This window comes from Urocitellus parryii, chromosome 1 (assembly GCF_045843805.1).
Source record: "Urocitellus parryii isolate mUroPar1 chromosome 1, mUroPar1.hap1, whole genome shotgun sequence".
NCBI lineage: Eukaryota > Metazoa > Chordata > Mammalia > Rodentia > Sciuridae > Urocitellus > Urocitellus parryii.
The window spans coordinates 227,441,076-227,467,696 of NC_135531.1; the positions used below are offsets into that span (position 1 = coordinate 227,441,076).

The 26,621-nt window shown below is 35.3% G+C and overlaps 1 protein-coding gene across 1 annotated transcript in view; it reads right to left on the minus strand.

Annotated features, from left to right (window-relative positions):
- Positions 1-26,621, minus strand: part of Chn1 (chimerin 1) — a 172,540-nt gene that overhangs the window by 117,041 nt on the left and 28,878 nt on the right. Inside the window, exons 3-4 of the mRNA XM_026405632.2 lie at positions 9,712-9,750; positions 5,726-5,781 (exon numbers count right to left, since the gene is read on the minus strand). Of these exons, the coding sequence (XP_026261417.2) occupies positions 5,726-5,781; positions 9,712-9,750 (95 nt within the window). The remainder of the gene's footprint in view (positions 1-5,725; positions 5,782-9,711; positions 9,751-26,621) is intronic.

Consider the following 26,621-nt stretch of genomic DNA (forward strand, 5'->3'; position numbering starts at 1 on the left):
TATTTTGCATTTTAAAGTTCTGCCCCTAATAATTTGTTATTCAATAGTTGATAATTCTGGTTTTAAAATATAGTGCTAGGCATCTTGGTTGCAAGTATATACCGAAATTCAGCTGAGAAAAAGTAGAACTAAATCTAGATCACAAGAAAAGAATCATAAACATGGCTCCAAATACAAGTTCCCTTAAGGTTTGATACAAATCCCCAGTCCCTGAATTTACAATCTGTGATATACTGCCAGGGTTGAAAAGAGGTGAAATGTACACAAACACAAGGGGTGGGGTCAGTTCTCCTTTTCTTAGGACTGTCAGGGAAATTTCTCAAAGACAAATCATGGAATCCATTTTTTAAATTATAATTTGAACTAACAGATAATTAATACATATCACTTAAAAAGAACTATTAATCTATCAATTGTATTAACTTTTCTCTTTTTCTCACCACATTTAGTCGAGAAAAACACATAGTGATCCAAATCCTCTGTTAAGTACTTGAGGCTGAACATTAACTAGAAATTCAGTACATTTTTATCCTTAGTGTTTATCATTCCCAATAACCTTCACATCTTCCAAGTCGAATAATTATTTCATCAAGCCTAAGACTGAAACTTTCTCCCTGAAAAAGTAACTTTAGAGTACATCTACTCTACTCTGATTAATCCTTTAACTTTATTTCAAATGGATATCCTTGTTAATTGTTACATAGAAATTTAACTTAATAGAATGAGCCAGGCCATCAGGACTAGTGGTTTATATTTTTCAGTGTCTCTATAAACCTAATCATTATAATAATATTGGATATGAATATAATTTATTTAAAAGAAGACCATTTATCCCTATTTAGTTATTGCTGTTTAATTATCACTGGGGAAAACAGAAATGTAAGGTCAAATACCTATCACCTCTAATTTTCAAAATAAAGATACATATTTTACACATTCACACTTAATCCTCATTAATGGTACTTAAAACTTAGAGATTGCAACATTCAAATATGTAAGTGAAACCAGAATTAGACAGGCAGAGAGGCAAGGGTCAGATCAAGAGAATGGAGGAATTGAAATGCTAATTCCTTCAGAGCCCTTCCTCCACCCTTATCAAAATAACTTGCCCCTGCTCCAACATGTTGCTAAGGTAACCTGTCTCAGGGACTGTCCCTTCATATAGAGAGCTGTTAATTGCACCCCGCCCCTCCCTGCCCTAATCACTCCAACTTGGCCCCTCCAGTCCGTCTGCTTCTCATCTTTTGGTCATTCCACTGAGCATCTCCTAGGCCTAGTCAAGTAGGCAGGAAGGAGAGAGACAAAGGAAAGAGAGCAGAACAAAGGAAGCCTAGGACACATAAAAAGGCAAAACACCCTTGCTTCTTGGGATACCAGGATACCAGCTATGGCCCCCTTCTCCCTTTTTAAAATAAACTCTGCTTTATATGCTTGCCTTGGCCTGCTTCTCTAATGTTATACTTCAACATGCAAGAGAGCAGAACTGCTCACCGATATCATAAGGCTGGTTACAATGTGAAAAGAGAGTTGGTCCACATTAAGTCCTTTTGCACAAACAGCAGCATTCTTTGCCCTCCAATTTACCATGAAAATTTGTTTGTAGTAGCTTGGTAAACCAAGGCAGGAGGATCACAAGTTGAAGCCAGCCTCAACAACTTGAGGCCCTGAGCAACTAATGACATCCTGTCTCAAAACAAAAAATGGGCTGTGGATATGGCTTAATGGTTAAACACCTTTGGGTTCAATCCCTAGTACCAAAAAAAAAAAAAAAAAAAAAAAAATTAAGTAAAAACTTGATTGCTAATTTTTTTTGTTAAAACATATTCAACCAGAGTGAAAATGACTACTATATTTTTCAATTTAAGAAATAAAATGCCAATTGTATAATTGGCTTTTCTGATTTCCCAGTGCATAACTTTAACCAGCAATATAGAATGTGAATGGTCTCATTCCTCAGATAATGGCAGTATTCAGCCAATCACATCACAAAGCTGAAAATCAAGAGAAATTATTTTCAGAGATTCTAAGAATCATCTACTCCTCCAGTATTCCTCACTGTGTCTGCATCAAGGTAGCCCACCAGAAGGCTATCCACTTAGTTCATACCATCTTAGACCTTTAGAAATGAACTTCACTGAACTGTTGTTCCTTATGCTATGCCAACTGAACTTTTATTAAAGGAATTTAGTTCAGGAAAAAACAGGATCATATCAGCTTTACTGATCCTTAAGAGTTATATAGTTTATTACTGTGAAAAAATTTTCCACAATTACCTCTGTCCTTAATCAACATTGCAATAAACTCTTCAATTTTTCTATTTTTATTCCTTTTATTATATTTTTCATTTGTGTGGTCTTAAATTCTTTTGAGAAAGGCATAGTACACCTATTTCTCAATATAATGGTGCTATGAATAAATACTTCAGGTTAATACTGTCAATATCTCATTTTCAGTGTTAAAAAGTTATGTCTCAACAGAACATGAAACAAAATAGAAAATTTTACAATAGTACTTTCAAGTTCCTATTAATATAAAATTAATCATTCTTGATGGTGGCACAGTATCTTTGAAATGCAATCAAGCACTACATGCTCACTGCATACTTACATATCCAGACTGTACATTCTCTATAAATTGCAACTAGACATTCAAAAGACAATCTTATGAAAGTTCTGCCAAATTTTGTAAATTGGTTCTCTTTGTAACTGTACACTTTCAAAGCTATAGTATTGTTTAAACAAGATGTTACAATGACATTTTAACATTTTTATCCATGAAGAAGCAATTCTTTTAAATAATGTATCATTTAAGTAAGTTAGTTGCTATGATTACATTTTATCTAATATATAGCCAAAATTCAAATTTCTTGAATTGTGCCCAAAATTTATAGATTTTACAAACATATATATGTACACACACACACACACAGACACACACACATGTACATATGTGTGTGTGTATATGTATGTATATACACAGAAAAAAAAAACCTTCAGGATAGGGTCTAGGTACATAATCTAAATTTGATTACCACTTCTCATTTGTCTCCTTTGATTTTCCATGGTCTCACCATTGTTTCGCCTTTTATGATAATGACAGTATTTATAATCCTAGATGGATGTCTTAGAGAATGTATATATTCTGGATTTGTCAGATTCATAATTCATGATTAGATTTTAGTTAAGCATTTTTGATAGAATACTACACAGGTAACACAGTGTGTATAACTTCAGGAGGCATGTGTCAGTTTGTTCCACTAAAGGTAAGGCTAAATTAGTTAAGGGCATGATTGCCAGATCTCTCCATTATAAAGATGTGTTTTTCTCTTTGCAATTAATAAATAATTGGTGGTTTAATATATTGAGACCATGTGAATATCCTACCATATTCATTTAGAGGCTTTCGCTCAATAGTTTTAACATCTAATGACAAATCTTATTAGAGTCAAATAAAAGTATAAAATAGTGATTTTATAATTTTATTGTTCTTTCTACATTTTAACTGCCATTCCCCTGTAAAGAACAACCTCACATTTCCCCCCTCGTTTTACCTCTCTGAATTGGGATGGGTTATTATTTTTTTAAAAATTTGGATTATTAGTTTAAAATTTTAAATGATATCATTTAATATCATTTGATATCATTATGAACTTATGAATTATTTCATTCACTGTATTAAAATCAATTACTATCATAGTATCATATTCTCTCTCTTTTCTTTATATACTGGGGATTAAACCCAGGAGCACCTACCACTAAACTATATTCCAGTCCCTTTTTGAGACAGGTTCACTAAATCGATCCAGCTGGCCTTGAACTTCTGATCCTCTACCTGAATGGCTGGGATTACAGACATGCACCGTCATGCCCAGTTCATTATTCTTTTCGATGTTCAAATTGTCCCAAATTTTCTTGATGGAATCTTTGAGCAGGCTTCTGTGGCTTTTTGACATGTCCCCATCAGATTATGAATGTTTCCTTGCTTTCTAATACAATAAAATATTCCAGGATCTCTTCCCCACAGTCTGAAATCAGGAATTTCTCTGGCTCCTTTTAGTAGAAAATATTTCAAAACCAAAATCTAAGTATTCTTATGATAGAACCACAGCACCCTTTCCATTGTCTGAGAGAGAAAACATATTTTGTAAAAATCCGTAAATTCATATTAAATAGCATAATTCAAATTGAATGACACAGCACACTCCCCAACTCTGCCTCATTCCTTCTTTATATCTCCTAAGAACCCTGGTTCCACAAAAATCCAATATAATTACTCATTTGCTCTATTTTAAATTACAGATAAATAATTTCAGGATTACTACATAAGTATCACTTCCAGTAACAATGATACTATACACAGCTAAAGATCCTCTTTATTTTTTGGTCCTTAAAATACATCCATCTAAGTTGGTATAGTTAAGTTTTCTGGTGATTATGTTATAAATTTTTATGTTCATTTGTTTTTCTACTTCTATTTGATTTTAGGATTTTTATCATTTATTTAATTTTGTTAGTTGAATATGTAAAACATTTACATAACTCAAAAGTCACAACAACACATATAAAAATATATCCTCAGAAGTCTCACTACCATCCCTATCTCCTCCCCAGTACTACCCACCCCTTCCTTATAATGGCTATTTCACTGGTCTCTGATTAATTCTTCCTGTGTTTCTCTTTTGTAAAATTAAGCTTCTTTTTCTTATTTTCCATTTTTCCTTACTATAAAGGACCATACATACTATATACATGTACATTTTCTATCTATATTTCTTATTCTTTCTACCATTAAGTTCTATTCAATTCAATCAGACTCCTTTGCACATTTAGTTTCTTCTCCAATATTCTGCTATTACTAACAATCCTACAATGAAAAACTTGTAGCGTATGTTCTTCCACATGTGAACAGGTAATTCACCAGGGTAAATCCCTAGAAACTAGAAGTAGGTCAAAGGAAAAATTTAGGTATAGTTTTATTAAGTATTACAAAGTTCTCATCAAGCCATAACATTTCATATTCCCATTAGCAATGTGTAAGAGTATCTATTTTCTCAGAGTCTTGTCAATTAAGTAAGCTGTAAGCTTTTGAATTTCTATCAGGCTGTAAAGTGAAAATAGCCTTTCTGTGTGTCTTCATTTGCATTTTTCTTATTATCAACTAAGTTAGTAGTCTTTTTATAAATTGTCATATGTAGTATCTTCTGATGAATTACCCATGCCTTATTCATTTTTTACATCAAGATTTGTTAAATCTTTCTCTCAATGGAAAAAAAAAACATTCCAATAATCTTATAATAACACCTTCAAACTATTTTTGTTTTGTTGTTTTTGTTGTGGTGCTGGGGATTAGAACCCAGGGCCTTCTGTATGCAAGGCAGACACTCTACTAACTGAGCTGTATCCCCAGCCATCAAACTTTGTTTATAAAAATAAGAGAGTAAAACATGAAATTTCTGAATTAAAATGAATTAACTGAAAAGAATACTAGCATCACTTAAAACTACACTATCATATTCTATGACGTTCACAACAGTCTCTGAATGAGTGGCAATTATGTCAAGTAAAATGTTAAGAAAAATGCATTCGAGTAACAATTTTTATGATGACAACTAGCATACATGACCAGCATACATGGTCAATCTCACAAAGAACCAAGCCTCTGAGGAAGGTCACAGTTTGGAAAATAAAAGAGAAGAATTTTGTTGTAATGGTTTCAATATACCCACCTCACAAGTACAGGTAATCCTTCGAGGATGAGGAGCTTCCTGTTGCAGCTGATATACTGTGAGAAGGCAGAAATCAAAAATTATTTCCCTTTTGTAGAACTTAGGAAAACATTAGAAATAACATGCTGGCTGATTTCTATGTTCGTAAGAAAACTGGTACAGTATTATTTGCTATTAAATTAAATCATGCTGTGAACAAAACAAAGAAAGCAAATAAAAATAAATTTAGTGAAAGTCTAAGAGCAAGCACAAACAAAAATCATAATCCACCACAAATGTCTTTTTACCTTATAACAAATCAGTGCTAGACACTTAGCTCTTCTCTATAATCTGGTCATTTATTTTCCCTAACTTATTGTGGCTGTATTAAAGCATACATCTGATATAAATTAGCAATGTTGTTAAACTTGAAAATAAAATTAGGGCTAGTAGGCTCGAAATAACACACACATTTATATTTCAAGTATCTATCTTCAAATATAATCTTCCTTAAAAGCAAAATTTCTGAGACAAAAGAACTACCACTTATTCATTTCAAACCACTAGGTATTCACTCACTCATGCCACAGGGTTAAATGCAGTAAAAGAAATAATTCACCTACTAAAATAATTTGCCAACAGAGCTGATGATTTTAAGTGTATCTGAAAATGGATCAGTGAAAATTATATGATACTAATGACCTACTTTCAGCCTTGCTTACTTCAGGCTTTTTGATTTAAATTGAAAAAAAGAATGAGTAGGATGTGTGGCTGTTGAAAAAAGTAAGTTTAAACTTGTTCATATTTAACTTTTTTCTGTTTCTAAATATGTAATCACATATAAAAGAATTTAAATTAATGCTATAGTTAAATACTTAGATGTTTTGTCAACATAACATTAAACTATCCAGACATCCAGTATTGTCAGATAATGCATGACACATTTTAACTGGATGTCATTATATTGATTCCATCTCTGACCGTTTTCATTCATATATGCCATGGGAACATACACATAAACATGGGAACATAAACATACACAGTTATGCTTTTTGTGTACATATATAATTAGACTGTATGTATGTGTATATGTATATATACATATATAGCATATACTGAGAACATACATAGACACACCACTGCTCTATATTGTGACTTAAAATAGGCCCTGGCACAGAGAAAGTTCTCAATAAAGAGTAGCTGTCACTACATATAGGTGATTAATGATAATAAATATAATTCTTTATAATAATATTTTATTACCAGAATGCATTAAGTTCATCACTAAGTTATTACATCAGGGTAATGCTACAATTTAAGAGGAACCAAGAAGATATACTTTTCATGCTTGAAAATTAAAAAAATAAAACAAAACAAAACAAAAAAAACAGGGCTGAGGATATAACTCAGTTTTAGAGTGGTTGTCTATCAAATGTGAGGCCCTAGTGCAGTCTCCAGTAATACAAAAATAAATAAATAACAAAAGTACTTCCTCGGTCATGCCTGTAATTCTAATAATAGAAAAGTATTCTTTGCCTTTTTCCCATGGCTGCAAAAATCCCTGAGTGGTACATAATAAAATAATTTTAGATATATTTCATTAGCTCATATTTCATGAGAGTGTTTTTTAATCAAAAATATAACTCTGACAAGGCACAGTGGTTCATGCCTATAATCCCAGCAGCTCTGGAGGCTGAAGCAGGGGGAATCACAAGTTCGAAGCCAGCCTCAGCAACTTAGTGAGGTGCTAAGCAACTCAATGAGACCCTGTCTCTCTAAATCATATACAAAAAAAAAAGAGCTAGGGATGTGGCTCAGTGGTTAAGTGCCCCTGAGTTCAATCCTTGGTACTAAAAAAAAAAACCACACACACACAACTGTGAAACTGGGCATGGTGGCACACGCCTGTTATCCAGTTACTCTGGAGGCTAAAGTAGAAAGAGCTCAAGTTCGGATTCAGCAACTTAATAAGACCCTTTCTGAAAATGAAAATAAAAAGGGGTGGGTGTAGCTCAACCGTAGAGTGACCCTGGGTTCAATCCCTAGAACAGATCAAAACAAAACAAAATCCTCCTGTGAATATAGTTTTATTAGAGATTAAAGAGATGATGTGAGAAAAGTAATTCTGAGACAAAGAAGGGGGAGAAAGCACTGAAATTTAAAAAAAAAAAAAAAAAAAAAAAAAGGTGTGTGTGTGGGTATGGAGGAGTTCTGGGTATATTAAACCCAGGGGCATTTTACCACTGAGCTACAACATTAGTTCTTTTTTGAGACTGAGCCTCACTAAGTTGTTGAGGCTGCCCTCGAACTTATGATTCTCGACTCAGCCTGTTGGGTCACTGGTATTTGGCTCTGAGAGTCCAAGGATGTAAATCAACATTCTCCTTAAGTGAAGGCAAAACATGATTTGTAAAAAAGAAGGATTACTTAAGTCCATTCCTCCATATTAATTACTATAACTAGAGAAAACCAGGTGTTTTGGCTCTTAGTAATAGTTCTCAAAAGATTAGATTCCTTTGTCAATAAAATGCTCTGGAAAGTACGGTAACCTATAAAAACTCAACTTATAATAACTGAGCGATAGTCAAGAAGAACATCAAAAGTTACTAGAGCAAGGGAAATGTTGACTGTGATTCAAAGCACAAATATTGTAGTACCTGGTTATCATCAGGAAGCATTTACCTATTCAGTACGCAAACATGAAGATAAGCTCATAAAGAAAAACGTTGACAATACTGTCACATGAGAATTGATCTAAGTTTCCCCTTCATCTTCATCGGTTTCAAAGGGTATAATTGTTTGCTTTTTCAAGACCTTTAATCATAGAAAGTTACTTTTCAATTTCTTTTGGTCCTCCTAGTTGCCCCAAAGGCTACAGTTCTGTTTCTTAGAGAGTTTTTATTCTAAGAACTTAACTCACAAAAGAAAAATTTACAAATTCCAGTAGGAGGGAAAAATCACCAATTGCCATATTTACAGACTATTCATATTTTAGTTATTATAATTATCCCAAAGTGGCAACCTATTAAAATAAAATTATCTGCTATTCTGGGAACATAAATCAATGAGAACCTGAATTACTGCTCCTTTAGTCAGGAAATCTGAACAATTTACAAACATCAATATTTAGAATAACTCTCTACCTTTGCAAAGATGTTAATATTAGGTTGCTTATTAAACTACAGACAACATACAAAAACCAGTACTGTTTCTATAATAGTAAAATCATAGATTTTTTAAAAACTACTTTGATTATATTAACTTTATTTCTATTCTTTAAAAAATCAGGAATCTCTCTTGCTTAATAAATGATATTCACTAGTAAAGAAGGAAAATAAAGGACTAAGAACCTCCATTCTCTCAAAGAAATATTTATTCTAATGGAAAGTTTAAAGAGCAATATAGAAATCTAATGTTCCTCTTGCACTTGCCTAACACGTGTGAGGCCCTGGCATCATAAAAACCTGGCTATAGATGACAGCCACCATTGAGCTTCTCAGCAATGCTGGTTCCTTTTCACCTGCATCATTTCGGCATGTTCAAGGGCCCAGCATCATAAAAAAGGAAGGAAGGATAACTGTGTTCTCATATTTTGAGAATATTATCAAAAAGATCACTTTTCTTCTACATGTTTTGACTCATTTTTTTATTAACACAACTTCTCAACTTATCATCATGTATATATTACTTTTGTCATATAAAGGATGAGGATCAGAAGAGTTAGAATGCTTGAATTCTCAGCTCCTCCGTGCATTGGTCTTACCAGCCATTCTGAGCAAGTGATCTCAGGGTCTCCGACATGGAATTCTGCAAGGAGTTGTACTTCACACACTCCAACAGGATACAGATTTTGTGGAAATACTTGTACCACAATTATTTCTTTGTTGTGAATTAATTTTTCAATAATGGGTACATAATAGAATGAGTCTTTATAGCTAATGATCCCAATATGCTTATGTTACTTATAACACTATATCACACACAATTAAATTTATTTGTATACTTACAGTAAGATTTCCAAACAGGAGGTCTATATTCATCTGTATCTGAAAGAATAAATATAAAATTAATACTACTGAATATTTATATTTTAAAAAGATGTTTTAATTTCTAATTCATTTAATATATATTAGTTGACTTCTATTTGTCTAGGCATTGCATTAAGAACTAAAGAACATTCAGGTTTTTTAGCCTTGGTCCTTCCTTTCTTAGACTACAGTTTTACAAAAATGTTCAAAGAAATTTACTGTACCCATTGATTTTTACTCCGGGTACTCATTTCTTAGAGCCGTGATATAATACTCAATAGTTATTATTTATTTGGGCTTAATGATTATTTCACTGAAAGAGCCCTGAAATCATTAGAATTTTTCTTTTTCAGTCAAACTGATCAAATAATTTTAATCTCCAGAAGTGTTGAGTATTTCTCTATTCCCCCACCCCTGTTCCACAGGTCTTGGTAACATGAAGAGAGAAGAATGGCAGTATCACAGATCCTAATTCAACATGTCCTGGACAATCAAAGCCAGGAAATGAGAAACACCACCATGGAAGAGTCTCTCTCCAGGGAACCACAAAGAATAGGAGGTGAACATCTGCTCTTCAAGTCCATTTCCCTCATTATGGTTGAGTACAGATTTAAAAGACAGTGGGAAGAGAAGGAAGACAAAACACATGAGGGAGATGGATTAATTAGAGAAAGGGAACAAGCCAGTGTGGTCTGACTTCTCATCAGCAACGCCTAGCGAGGAATCACTCTGCCAGCCAGAAGCCCTACCTGCAAGACTATGTGACTAAACTGGAAGATGTATCATGTTTTTAGTGTGGAAAGATAAGGCCAGGCATATCCCCTGGCTCTGCTGGCATTTAATACAAAACCACTGACAAATCTGGTCCTACAAATCTTGCCCAAGGAGGCAAGAAAAATTCTAGAAAGTTTATTGAGAAGGTTGAACAGGAAGCTCAAAATGGCCATGGAACCAAAACATTCAGCCTTCAATTCCCAAGCTTTAAAATGTAACCTCACACTTCATTTATGATGTGTTATCATAAACCACACAAACACTCTGAGTCAGAGGGACACAGCAAGACTATAAGTAGGGGGCATTTAAGTACATAAAGAGAAAATTCTGTCACGTGGAGCCCAGAAATGTTCAAATATGTTTGCTTAAAGAAGAAATAAAAAATTACATGAATAAATGGACAATGAAGTAATGGCAGCAAATACAGTTTATTCTCACTTATTGTAGTAGTTATTTTCTATAAATCACCACTAACATTAAATTTAGCAGCAAACACTGAACCACTGCTCTTAAAGGAAACACAGAGTTAGGTTCCTGTGTGCCTCTGGTCACAGCATTTTCATTAACCAATCAATAACAGCATTGCTTTATGTGTGTTTCTCTAAAGACACCTTGTTTAGTGTATGCTGTTGATTCATTAACATTGACCTCACAGCCAACAGTCACTGTAACTCATGCCTGTAAGAAGCTTTTCTCCTTGAGAAGTACTACGGCCTTTTTGCCCTTAAGAACACAAAACAGCTTCACAGCACTATGCTTGGAGGTCATTTTAAACAGCAGAATCACCACAACCACCACCACCAAAAAAAAAAAAAAAACCACAAAAATGCAAACTTCGTGGCACTAAGCAGACCACAAAAAGGATACTTTGCACTGTGAAAACTGAAAAAAGGAAATGGACTTTGTCTGATCCTAGCTTAGAACAGGCAAGTCAAACACTCAAATTTTTTACAGCTCTGTGAATATTTGTAGATGACCACAAGAATGCCATAAGTATTTGTTCCAGGGTTACAAGTGAATGCTAATGAGTAGGCAAATTTACAAATACCTAACTTATGAATAATGAAGATTGACTGTAGATACTAAGCCATCATTTAGGGAAAATGCTACTTCAAGTGAACTTGCCCAGTGATGATAAAAAGTCGAAATGGAAGTCAGGTGCAGCAGTGCATGCCTGTAATCCCAGCAGCTTCTGAAGCTGAGGCAAGGACAATCGCAAGTTCAAAGCCAGCCTCAGCAAAAGCGAGGCACTAAGCAATTAAGTGAGACCCTGTCTCTAAGTAAAATACAAAATAGGGCTGGGATGTGACTCAGTGGTCGATTGCCCCTGAGTTCAATCTCCAGTACCCCCACTCCTCCCCCCGCAAAAAGAATATCAGAATGAAGCTGGGAATGATGGTGCATGCCTGTAATCCTAGTGGCTCCGGAGGCTAAGGCAGGAGGATGGCAGATTTGAAGCTAGCCTCAGAAAATCAGGGAAATTGTAAGCAACCTAGTAAGAGCCTGTCTTAAAATAAAAAATAAAAAGGGGGTTGGTGATGTTGCTAAATGTTTAAGTGCCCTTGGGTTCAATCTCTAGTAACAAAAAAAAAAAAAAAAAAAAGTCAGAATGAAACATGACCTTAATGCAGGGACAAGCACACATACATTTCCTCTGCTAGGGTGTGTGTGTGTACATTTATGTGGAAGGGACTAATTATATTGAACTTTGTCCAAATAAGAAAATCATAAGTAATTCATTTGTGTTTTTTCAAAACTAGAAAAATTTTGTCGGTAAGCATTCCAGTAATTTTTACAATTTCACTGATGATAAACAATTGCTATTATACTGTCATCCAATTCTAAGGAGGATGATGTGTGGTTGGTCTAGGGTTTATAACAGGAGAATATAAATTCACTCTCTTGGTGCTCATTCATAATTCATGTCTGTCCCAACCTCCCTGTCAGGCTCTGAAATATAAAAGGAAGTGATCCACCATATGGATGACACCCCCATGAAGGAAGCTGGCACTGCACCAGACTGGGAACCTTGTACAGTGAAGAATTTAGCCTTGCCACAGAAAAGATATGACCTTTGCCTTGGCTCCCAGCACATAATCTGTTTGCCTGGGTCTAGCCATAGAATAATAATTTAGGGTAGGGTTTTTGGGTAGTATCATTTGAACAAATGGAAGGGCAACCCATCGACCAGGTGTATGTAATAAAATCTCAATAAAACCTCTGAGCACTAGCTTGGGAGACATCCTCTGGTTGAAGTACTCCATTTGTACTGTCACACATACATACGTGAAAGGTATGCATCCTGACTGGATGGAGATAAGACAGCCAAGGCTCTACTTTTGTTTTTCTCCTGGACTCTGTCCTATATGCTTCGCTTCTTGGCCAAACTGACTGCACCCTTTCCCTGAAACAAATCATGACTGCCAGTATCTGAGTGTTTAGAGAGTTCTGTTGAGTCTAGAAAATCAGAGAACCTGAATGCAACATCTTGCAGTTGGTGCAAGAAGTGAGGGACATCTTGGTGACACAGAACCCTCTAACTTTGTAGTTGGCCCTAACACTATGTAGACCCTGTGCAAATCCTGAACCTATGAGCAGTAAGGGCCTCCTGGAGATCACTTTCACTTAGAGACAGAGAGAGAGAGACAAAGAGACAGAGACACAGAGACAAAGACACACACACAGAGACACACACTACTTCTCAAAGTCCTGACTCAGAAACTGTGTACTTTGTGCAAGACAGGGCTTTCGTAGAACACCAATATTTTCTTGCTGTATGACTTTGAAAATTTTACTACCTCTCTGAATCTTTATTTCTTAATGAAGAAAGTGGGATAAAAATATTTAAAAATGGGAATAGCAACAACACAGGTTTGCTATCTCTGTAATCAATCCCCTGAACCCTGAGTTCACGCAGTTTCAGAACTTTATACCCAGCATATAAGGTGAGGGTCTCAGAAGTTCACAGTCTGCAGAAGTTCGCACAAAGAAGCTTTTTCTTTCACTGTTCTGGGCAAGTTAAACTTTCAAGGACAGTGCCTGAGAAGGGGAGAGCTTCTCCCCTTTCTTCCCTCCCCCTGACAGCTGTTACTTTGGAGCCCAATTATCTTTGAAAGGTAAACATCTCTGTGAAGCTCCATCCCAAGGACAAGGGCCTAGTTAAAAGAATCTGTTTTTCTTATCACACTCTGCATTTGCAAGCACACTTTTACAAACTATCATATATGTTGTTATTTATATTAAATAGTCCATAAATGTTTGTGGAAAACTAGTAAAGGAGCATTCAGCACCTGGAGGGCTGATCTCTTCCAGGCCAAGTAAGATAGAGCAACAGGAAATAAGAAGTTTAACTACACTGAACTGTTTTGTAGAGATTCTTGTGCTGAGAGTCCTAAGATCAATTATGGTAAAGATTTCTGGAGAAGCTTAATTAAGATTTTTTGTGGAGGAGGGTGTGCCACTATACTATAAGGATTAAGTTAGGTATTACATATAGTATAAAAGTACCTTGCACCTAGAAATCATTAATAAATACGTAGCCTCTCTTGCCATCACCAACAGTGAATTTAAGAACACAGTATTACCACACCAGCCACAAGCCACTGTGAACCACCTTAGTCATGAATTCTTTACTATTTTGTTCTTCCTTATACACTTATGTCAATACAGAAGACATTTTCCAAGATGCTACAGATCACAATCATGTGGCCAAATTATATTGGGAGAAAAGTTTAATGAGTTCTTTTAATATTAAAACATTCTAATTACTAGTGACACTTAAGAGCTCATTTGGATTCTCTCAGTCTTTTCCACTAGAGGTGTGGCTAAATGGTAGGGGGTTTTATCTCCAGCACCACAAAAAACAAAAACAAAAATCAAAGTCTTTTCCTAGCAATGTTTTTTGCTGGGGTGGAGGGAGAAGGTGGAGTGTAAGTCTCTAGGAAGCACCTGGTGATATATAACATAAGCCTTTAAAGTCTATATCCAAGGGAGGGTTAAATGTGGGAGACCAACCTTACACGTGACTGAGTCACACTCCCCAGCTGGGTGCTGAGGCGCTCAGTCACAGAAATGTGGCAGAGCTTTCCCCACCCTTCTTGGGTTCGAGGGTCGGTGTCTTGTGCATGGGTGTGTCTTGCTGCAGCCCGTGGGTGAAGCTATGCTCACCTGTTCCTTTGTAATATAACCCCTTGCCCTGTTTAGGATAGAATCTTCCATGGAAGTGCCTTGTGTGTGTCCCCTTCCTTTATTGTGCCCTTGGGTGTGGCCTACCCAGGCTTCAGTCAACCTGCTGACAGTGGACATCATGATTAACTTTTTATTTTAAAAGATAAATAGTTCATTCTAGAACAAATTAGACTTAAATTCAAGCTCTTTATTGCATTAGACTCAAAGGCTTTTATGACTTTAAAAAATATGATGAATTTCTCAAAAGAACTGATGCATTTTAAACGAAGTTTAGATTAATGGCTAACACTCTAAAACTTATATTTTAAAGCATATCCACCTTTAAAAATAATTTTGATTTCTGTAAAAAGAATATTCACTAACAACAAACACAGCATCTTCCCTTCAAATGAAGGCTCACCTTTCATCCACCTGGCAAGAGATTCCCTGAACTGCCTTGTTCCCCAAATGCAAAGCATTAATGATTCATCCCCACCTGCTGATGTTCTGTTTCTGTACCAAATTTGGACACACTAAAATGATAACATGCTTATGAGCACAAAACTCTTTTATTATAAGTGATATTTTTTTAAAAAACAAGGACTTCATATAAGCTATAAATTCCAAATAAGTGTTAATGCTATTATTTGAATGACACAAAGAAAACAGCTAAGTTCCTTACTCCAAAAGAAATATGTTTCTTAAAAACATATTCACAGTAAAATTTAAAGGATTATAATAACACAGAACTCAAAACTAAGGAGGAAACAAATAAAATGAGCTATGCTACATTTCTAGGTACTTCATTCACATCCTGACTAAACTTTTTTTTCCTAGAAAAATGCTTCAAAATGTGGAAAGAAGCATTTCAACTAAGATAATTAAAATTCACCCTACAAAGTCACAACCAAATCAGGTCAGCTAAATTCACCCTTAGAAGCAAAAAAGTCATTTAAAATAGCTATAAGACCGAAAACTGATGTGTTATGATTCAACTGTAATGGAAATAAACTATTCTTAAAACCAAAGATAATTATTTTTAATGCTTTAGAGAACAATGATGCACAACTATTAAAACATGAGGGAAAACTCCTTCTGAGAGGGTCCAGTTACAGTGTTCACATGTAAATTCATCAGAGATCTCCAGAAGCAAACATTTTGCAAATGCAATGCTCAACCTCTCACCAACGACCCACAGCCTGGGCAAGCAAAACCTCCTAAATGCAACTGAAGCCAACTTGGAACGCTCTCCTTCTCAAAACTCAGACTTGGCCTTTAATTAAAGACCTAAGCAAAGCTTCCTCTCACCAGCTTGGCAGCCCCAGCAAACAGACTACACAAAGTCCTTCTGCTCACTCAAATCTTTTCAGTATACTTTTGGAAACAAAGAGCTACACACAGTAATTGGGTCATTTGACTCAAATGCAAGGTAACAGGGGTCATTTTCCAACCACCTATTTCTACTTGTAGACAACAAGTCATACCTCTGAGGTTTTCTCCTTACAGGATTTAGTGATTTCTGATAATGTTTATGCTAACACGCTGGCATACTTATAGAAGGTCCTCAGATAGACCTACTCACTCAAAGGGTTTCTAAAAAGGAACTTCAATAAGACATTTAGTTCCTGCCAAGTCTCTCAATAACAACTCAGCATTCCCAAATGGCTCCCATTTGGATTTTGTTAGGTAACAAAAAAAAAAAAATAATTAATACCTTTAGTAAAATGATCATAGTCCCTGAAGCCCTCCACCCCAGAAAATAAGAGTAAAAACACAAAACTCATCACTGGCAAAAAAAAGTATACCCTCTACTTATTGGCATCCCATGTCCATTATTAAAATGAAATAAATTGATTTTTATGAAATTCTTATAATTTAGCCTTAAAAGAATATACCAGATGTCATATATTTTAAAATAATATATACATATATGTGTATATATACACCCACACATGATAAACACATTTCCAGACAAAACAACTTAGAATTTTAACTATCCATAGCACTTAAAATTTTCAATACTAAAACATAATCCACTGAATACTTCACAGAATTTTTATTTTTTATAAATACAAATTCTGGAAAATAATAGACTAAAAACTATACTCTTATTGGTGACTTTCTAGTCAGCTAAGGACTATTAACTTAGTTATTGCAAATGCCCTCACTTCCTTCAGCAGACCCAGTATATACCTTCCTTGTTCTTTTCTTCAAGGGAAAATCACAATGTTGTTATTATTATCCTTTGGGACAAATTTATTTCTAAACCATGCTTCCTGTACACTACAATACAGTTTTGTAGCAGTGGCCCACCTGGACCCTTGCCCTTGGAAAAGGAATCCATCACCATATTCTATGGGCTAGGAGTAGGCAAAATAACATTATCCTTTAGTGCATTATCCTTTAGTACAGACTCATAGATAACAACTCCCCAGTGATGAGACTCAATATGTCATTTTGCCAGCAAGCTTAAAGCAACCTTTCAAAGTCTCCCTTACATCATTGTCTTCAAGCTTTATCAATAGGACAGGTACTCAGAAAATAGGATATACTATCTTTACATAAAAATCTACGGTAAAAGAAAAGATAAAAGCTCCTATTACAAACACTTTGATATCACAGGTAACGGAGATGAGAAAAAGATCACAGCATTCCTCAATCTTATGATAGTTTCCAAATGCATTTCTGCTCAGCTGAACCTCTCTGGGAAAATCACTCAGTCACTAAGGAAGAAAACAAGTGTATTCTGAAAAATACAGAGAAGTTTGCTTTAAATTATATGCTACAGAGCCAAATGTGGAATAAGGCTGCTCACAGCTGTAAGCAAGAAAGTAAAGTCAGATATGGAAGCAATATTATGTCAACCACAAATGAGCAGAGTTGGATAATTCTAAGTACATGCTGACAGTACCAAAGTATAAGAAAATGCCCAGCATGTTTTAATTAACTATGCTTTGCACACATGATAGTATAGGCTATCAACATGTAAAAACTCTTTGGAAAGGAGAACTTGTCTTTTAAATTGATAGGTACCTATTTTTCTAACTTTGAGAAGAGAATCAGGCATCAAGGACTTGGGGTGTGGTGCCTCTCGTTGACACTTGTGTTCAACAAGGCTTAAAATGAACACATGTTAGACCGTCTTAATGAAGTTCTTGTCGGGGGGCTGGGGATGTGGCTCAAGCGGTAGCGCACTCGCCTGGCATGCCTGCGGCCCGGGTTCGATCCTCAGCACCACATACAAACAAAGATGTTGTGTCCGCCGAGAACTAAAAAATAAATATTAAAAATTCTCTCTATCTCTCTCTCTCCTCTCTCACTCTCTCTTTAAAAAAAAAAAAAAAAAAAAAGAAAAAAAAAAGTTCTTGTCGGGGAGATTCTCAGCAACTTAGCAAGACCTGTCTCAAAAAATAAAAAAGAAACTGGGGATGGGGCTCAGTGGTTAAACACCCCTGGGTTCAATCCCTGGGAGGGAGGGAAGGAAGGAAGGAAGGAAGGAAGGAAGGAAGGAAGGAAGGAAGGAAGGAAGGAAGGAAGGAAAGAAAAAGTTGTTGCAGGGTTGAGATGTAGCTCAGTGGTAGAGCACTTGACTAGCATGCGTAAGGCCCTGGGTTCAATCCCAGTACTGCCACAAAAAAAAAGAGGAGCAACTAACTGGAAGTAAAACAGCAACAAAAGTCCATGTTTTCTGAACTATAAAAAACAAATGCTTTGAAAAATGAAAGCACTATTTAAAAATATATTTTTAGTCATAGATGGACACGTATCTTTATTTATTCATCTTGATGTGGTGCTGAGGATCGAACCCAATATCTCATACATGCAAGGCAAGTGCTCTACCACTGAGCCCCAGCCCCAGCCCCAGCCCCAGCCCCAGTCCCAGTCCCAGTCCCAGCTCCAGCCCATGAAAGCACTTTTATAACTCATTTGGCAGCAAACCCTGGTATGACTGAATCTGAAAGTATATTTTTAAGTATTTTTATACTTTTTAGAGACTATAACTCATTGGCAGCAAAATTCTCATGTAAACAGATATTAGAATATTTAGTCTTTATCTCATTGTGCCTGTTCATTCATTTCATTACAAAAATATTATTAATGTGTGATTAGAGCAATGCTTCAGATACTGATGGTGGTTTTATAAAATATACTATACATACATATATGAAATATATTAACTACTAAAGTCTGAAAAATTCTGAATTCTAACACACATCCAGTCCCTAGGGATTTGGATAAGGGATTATAGATTTACCACTGATATTAATATTTATGACTGATCATGTTAAAACGTACATCACAATGTCACTCTGGGTTCTCTCCAATGGCTTCTGAATAACTCAAAATAAAAACCAAACCCCTTACAATTGCCTACAAAGATTGCAATTCAAAGAGAAGCATAACATTGGCATTACGTGATAACCTGTTAGAAATGCAGAATGTACCAATTTGCAGTCCCACCAGCAATGTATGAGTGTGCCTTTTCCCCCACAAACTCGACAACACTTACTGTATTCTTAATAGCTGCCATTTTGACTGGAGTAAGATGAAATCTTAAAGTAGTTTTGATTTGCATTTCTCTAATTGCTAGAGATATTGAACATTTTTTCATATATTTGTTCATTAACTGTATATCTTCTTCTGAGATGGAAAGCAGTATGGAGAATCCTTGGAAAACTAGGAATGAAACCACCATTTGACCCAGCTATCCCACTCCTCAGTCTAAACCCAAAGGACTTAAAAATAGCATACTACAGGGACACAGCCACATCATTGTTTATAGCAGCAAAATTCACAATAGCGAAACTGTAAACCCAGATACCCTTCAGTAAATGAATGGATAAAGAAAATGTGGTGTATATACGAAATGGAATATTATTCAGCATTAAAAGAGAATAAAATCATAGCATTTGCAGGTAAATGGATGGAGTTGGAAAATATAATGCTAAGTGAAGTTAGCCAACCCCAAAAAAACAAATGCTGAATGTTTTCTCTGATTTAAGGATGCTGATTCATAAAGCAGTTAGGGAGGGGGACATGGGAGGATTAGATGAACTCTAGATAGGGTAAAGGGGAGGAGGCAGGGGAGAGGGGTAGGAAAGACGGTGGAATGAGATGGACATCATTACACTAAGTACATGTATGAAGACACAAATGGTGTGACTCTACTTTGTGTACAACCAGAAATATGAAAAATTGTGCATTATATATGTAATATGAATTGTAATGCATTCTATTGTCATATATAACAAATTTTTAAAAATTAAAAAAAAAAGAAATGTAGAATATAGGACCTAACCCTCATCTGTGAACCGGAATCTGCATTTTCACAAGACCAAGCAATGTGCACACCCAAAGATTTTCCAGAATCACTCACCTGCAAAACTCCTAAATAATCTGTGCCCCTCACTTTATGATTCATTCGCTCCTCTCCCTTTTGCCTACTCTTCTTCAGCCTCTGGTTCCCTTGCCATTCATCAGACACATGAGGTACACTTTCATCTAGCTGTTTCCTCAGTCTGGAATGTTCTCCCCAGGTATCTCTACAGCTTGCTCTCTGGCCTGCTGAGTTCTTTACTCAGTGAGACCTTCCCTATCATTACCTAAAAAATTCAAAATGTCCAGGCACTTTACATTCTTTTTCTTCTTTTGTACTTATCACAATCTTAAATACCATATATTTAAACAATCTATGTTGTTTTTGGTTTCTCTCACTCCACTAGAGTGTAAGCTTGATGAGGGCAGGGTTTTTTTTGTTTGTATTGTTTTTTTTTTTTTTTTTGTCTGTTTTTCACATTGCTGTATCCCAGGAATTCTGCATGGTTTGTGGACCCTTGTGAGTTGCCAGGACTCTTTCAGGGGGTCCACAAAGTCAAAACTATGTTCATATGAATACTAAGAAGTATTTTTCACTGTATTGACATTTGCACTAGGGATGCAAAAGTGATGGTGGGCACAACTGTTGGTGCCGCAGCACAAAACAATGAACTGTATCAGTTGCCACTGTCTTCTTCATCACCACACTCATTGTGAACAAAAACCCAGTTCACTTAGGAGTGTCCTTGATGAAACAGTTAAAAGAACTATTAATTTTATTAAAACTTGACCTTTGAGTATGCATCTTGTTAAATATTCTACGTGACAAAATGAGTAGTGTGCATGAGGCACATCTGTTGCATACTGAGTATGATGGGTGTTTTGAAGAAAAGCATGTGTAAGATCATTAGAGTTGTGAGCTGAAGTAACTGCAAATTTCATAAACACCATTTCACTTGAAAGAATGACTGACAAACTATGACTAATCAGACGTGGGTATTTGATAGATATTTTCTCAAAAATGAACAAAGTGAGCTTGTCACTTCAATGAAAATAACTGACAGTATTTATTGCCAGTCATAAAATTCAAGTTTTTAAGTGAAAATTAGAGTCTGGGGAAACTTTTATTCACCATCAAAAACTTGACAAGATCGTTAGTATTCAAAGATTTTTCCATGAGATCCATGGTGGTATTAAAGAATATGATTTTTAAATAAATTGCATAATGAAATGTGTAAACATTAGAAGATTTGCAAAATTCAATGAAATAATCTTTTTTGAAATAACAAATGCATGACAGCATCATATATGGTAAAAGATACAGTCAAATACAAGATGGACCAACAGACTTTAAGGTAACAAAGTGTTTACTGATTTAATTTCAGGGTCTGCATTGCAAATGACCTTTAGGAACTACCATTTGTCAAGTTTTAGTGTAATATCAGAGAACAACAACTGCAATTATTTGCATTTAAAATACTTCCCTCTTTTCCAAATACATATCTGCATATGGCCAGATTTTCTTTATATACCAATCAAAATATATTGTAAAAGATGGCTGCAATTATGAGAACTCCTTAAGTCAGACATTAAGGAGTTTGTAAAAATATAAAAGAAAACCACTTTTCTTCCTACTTTACAGAATAGTTACCTTTCATAAAATGTTATTTATGCCAACATGTAATGGATTTTTATTGCTATTTTTAATTGGTAACTTATTTTTTTTCTCAACTCTAATTTTAAACATAGTGAATTGCAATTCATATAACTCCCATAGCAAAAAAGTTCTATAGTGTTCTCAATAATGTTTAAGAGCATAAATTAGTCCTGAGTTAAAAAATTTGAGAACCATTAGCCTAAAACAATAATAGTACACAGCAGTAAATTTTGTTGAATTGAACACATAATATGTCAGGCTTTTGTTAAATGCTTTTATTTTTTCCTTTATGCTCAAACAACCCTATGAATTAGATATTACTACTACTACCATTTTAGAGATGAGGAAACCAGTACACCAGGTCACGGCACAAAACACTTTAAAGTGCCCTGCAGCACAGCCAGAACTTAACTGAGACCATGTAGCTCCAGATCTTATGCTCATAACCTCCACTGATACTCTAATAAAGGATTTATAGGTTAGAAAAAAGGAAAACTGCAAAGTCCAGTGACTACCTCTAAAAATATTAAGGCAATGAGAAAGAGACAAAACACAAAGACAAATGACTCAAGGGCCTGAAGGGAGACAATCTAAGTTCATATGAGCAAAAGAAAGGCCAGGACAACTCCTCACAGGCAGAGCTAATGTATGAGGAAATGTTTCCAGGGCAGTCCACCAAGGTCTATTACAAGGCTAAATATGGAGGATACAAATAACCCTGAGGCATCTAGCTTCGAGAACAGCTTCCAAGGACAGTGGAGACAAGCTGTGGTTAGGTTCATTCCTGATACTGTTAGAGTATCCTTGCTATTGGTTTTCCTGTGCCTCAGAAGTTTGAGTGTAACCTTCAGTGAAATGTTTAGGATGTTCTCTGGTTCCCATGCTTAAAAAAGAATGGTTACTTCATTAAATCTATCAAATTGAAGAAGGGCACTTATCTACATTTTATGAAAAAGTCCTATGAGGTAAAGAATATCAATCCCTTTCCAACTTCATTGTTTATAGCAGCAAAATTCACAATAGCGAAACTGTAAACCCAGATACCCTTCAGTAAATGAATGGATAAAGAAAATGTGGTGTATATACGCAATGGAATATTATTCAGCATTAAAAGAGAATAAAATCATAGCATTTGCAGGTAAATGGATGGAGTTGGAAAATATAATGCTAAGTGAAGTTAGCCAACCCCAAAAAAACAAATGCTGAATGTTTTCTCTGATTTAAGGATGCTGATTCATAAAGCAGTTAGGGAGGGGGACATGGGAGGATTAGATGAACTCTAGATAGGGTAAAGGGGAGGAGGCAGGGGAGAGGGGTAGGAAAGACGGTGGAATGAGATGGACATCATTACACTAAGTACATGTATGAAGACACAAATGGTGTGACTCTACTTTGTGTACAACCAGAAATATGAAAAATTGTGCATTATATATGTAATATGAATTGTAATGCATTCTATTGTCATATATAACAAATTTTTAAAAATTAAAAAAAAAAAGAAATGTAGAATATAGGACCTAACCCTCATCTGTGAACCGGAATCTGCATTTTCACAAGACCAAGCAATGTGCACACCCAAAGATTTTCCAGAATCACTCACCTGCAAAACTCCTAAATAATCTGTGCCCCTCACTTTATGATTCATTCGCTCCTCTCCCTTTTGCCTACTCTTCTTCAGCCTCTGGTTCCCTTGCCATTCATCAGACACATGAGGTACACTTTCATCTAGCTGTTTCCTCAGTCTGGAATGTTCTCCCCAGGTATCTCTACAGCTTGCTCTCTGGCCTGCTGAGTTCTTTACTCAGTGAGACCTTCCCTATCATTACCTAAAAAATTCAAAATGTCCAGGCACTTTACATTCTTTTTCTTCTTTTGTACTTATCACAATCTTAAATACCATATATTTAAACAATCTATGTTGTTTTTGGTTTCTCTCACTCCACTAGAGTGTAAGCTTGATGAGGGCAGGGTTTTTTTTGTTTGTATTGTTTTTTTTTTTTTTTTGTCTGTTTTTCACATTGCTGTATCCCAGGAATTCTGCATGGTTTGTGGACCCTTGTGAGTTGCCAGGACTCTTTCAGGGGGTCCACAAAGTCAAAACTATGTTCATATGAATACTAAGAAGTATTTTTCACTGTATTGACATTTGCACTAGGGATGCAAAAGTGATGGTGGGCACAACTGTTGGTGCCGCAGCACAAAACAATGAACTGTATCAGTTGCCACTGTCTTCTTCATCACCACACTCATTGTGAACAAAAACCCAGTTCACTTAGGAGTGTCCTTGATGAAACAGTTAAAAGAACTATTAATTTTATTAAAACTTGACCTTTGAGTATGCATCTTGTTAAATATTCTACGTGACAAAATGAGTAGTGTGCATGAGGCACATCTGTTGCATACTGAGTATGATGGGTGTTTTGAAGAAAAGCATGTGTAAGATCATTAGAGTTGTGAGCTGAAGTAACTGCAAATTTCATAAACACCATTTCACTTGAAAGAATGACTGACAAACTATGACTAATCAGACGTGGGTATTTGATAGATATTTTCTCAAAAATGAACAAAGTGAGCTTGTCACTTCAATGAAAATAACTGACAGTATTTATTGCCAGTCATAAAATTCAAGTTTTTAAGTGAAAATTAGAGTCTGGGGAAACTTTTATTCACCATCAAAAACTTGACAAGATCGTTAGTATTCAAAGATTTTTCCATGAGATCCATGGTGGTATTAAAGAATATGATTTTTAAATAAATTGCATAATGAAATGTGTAAACATTAGAAGATTTGCAAAATTCAATGAAATAATCTTTTTTGAAATAACAAATGCATGACAGCATCATATATGGTAAAAGATACAGTCAAATACAAGATGGACCAACAGACTTTAAGGTAACAAAGTGTTTACTGATTTAATTTCAGGGTCTGCATTGCAAATGACCTTTAGGAACTACCATTTGTCAAGTTTTAGTGTAATATCAGAGAACAACAACTGCAATTATTTGCATTTAAAATACTTCCCTCTTTTCCAAATACATATCTGCATATGGCCAGATTTTCTTTATATACCAATCAAAATATATTGTAAAAGATGGCTGCAATTATGAGAACTCCTTAAGTCAGACATTAAGGAGTTTGTAAAAATATAAAAGAAAACCACTTTTCTTCCTACTTTACAGAATAGTTACCTTTCATAAAATGTTATTTATGCCAACATGTAATGGATTTTTATTGCTATTTTTAATTGGTAACTTATTTTTTTTCTCAACTCTAATTTTAAACATAGTGAATTGCAATTCATATAACTCCCATAGCAAAAAAGTTCTATAGTGTTCTCAATAATGTTTAAGAGCATAAATTAGTCCTGAGTTAAAAAATTTGAGAACCATTAGCCTAAAACAATAATAGTACACAGCAGTAAATTTTGTTGAATTGAACACATAATATGTCAGGCTTTTGTTAAATGCTTTTATTTTTTCCTTTATGCTCAAACAACCCTATGAATTAGATATTACTACTACTACCATTTTAGAGATGAGGAAACCAGTACACCAGGTCACGGCACAAAACACTTTAAAGTGCCCTGCAGCACAGCCAGAACTTAACTGAGACCATGTAGCTCCAGATCTTATGCTCATAACCTCCACTGATACTCTAATAAAGGATTTATAGGTTAGAAAAAAGGAAAACTGCAAAGTCCAGTGACTACCTCTAAAAATATTAAGGCAATGAGAAAGAGACAAAACACAAAGACAAATGACTCAAGGGCCTGAAGGGAGACAATCTAAGTTCATATGAGCAAAAGAAAGGCCAGGACAACTCCTCACAGGCAGAGCTAATGTATGAGGAAATGTTTCCAGGGCAGTCCACCAAGGTCTATTACAAGGCTAAATATGGAGGATACAAATAACCCTGAGGCATCTAGCTTCGAGAACAGCTTCCAAGGACAGTGGAGACAAGCTGTGGTTAGGTTCATTCCTGATACTGTTAGAGTATCCTTGCTATTGGTTTTCCTGTGCCTCAGAAGTTTGAGTGTAACCTTCAGTGAAATGTTTAGGATGTTCTCTGGTTCCCATGCTTAAAAAAGAATGGTTACTTCATTAAATCTATCAAATTGAAGAAGGGCACTTATCTACATTTTATGAAAAAGTCCTATGAGGTAAAGAATATCAATCCCTTTCCAACTTCAAATTCTCCTAAGCTAAAAATTCCTGCTGGAATATGCAGATATACTTTTCACAATCTAGAAATTCTGACTTCCTGTAATATTTAAACTGTGAATCACTTTTGTTGGAGAGGATTAAAAAATTAGTGATCTAACATGGGGAGGAAAAAAAGGTGAAGTGGGTGGCAGAGGAGTAGTCAAGGATTTTGTGATGCAGCTTTCAAAAAATGGAAATTGGGACAAAAAAGCAAAGTGAATATCTTGGGACTGTTCTCACTCTACTAGGAAGGAGGGAGGGAAGCCATAAAGTCAGTTTGTTAGAGTGTTCACCTACATATACTGTGTCCAGTGATGAGGCCAAGGGTTATCTGGCAAGAAAGTAAACTAAGCCAGCAGAGGAACAGTTAAAATTCTCAGTTATGCATTTGGAGGACTAGAAATAGAAAATATAACCTCTTAATTTGCATAAAATCTGTCATAATGCAAAAAAACCCTCATAAGCATATTTGCAAAATTTTATGTGAGGGAGACCCTAAAAAGTTCCTAATATACAAAAGATGATAAATGATCACTTGTACTTCTTTTTTCTATCGTGTCATCATTTAATATCAATGAATATTAAAAGAAAATTATGAGAGGAGTTTTCACAGATTTGCTGATAATCCAGGATTACCCTAACACTATTTTTGCCTTGTACCCTTCAGTTGCTCAACCACAAGTCCATTCACACAGGGTTTAAGATTAGAAAGAAAATGCTTGACACAAGGATTATGCCTATTGGTATTTTCCACAGTTGAGTGGGCTGCTGT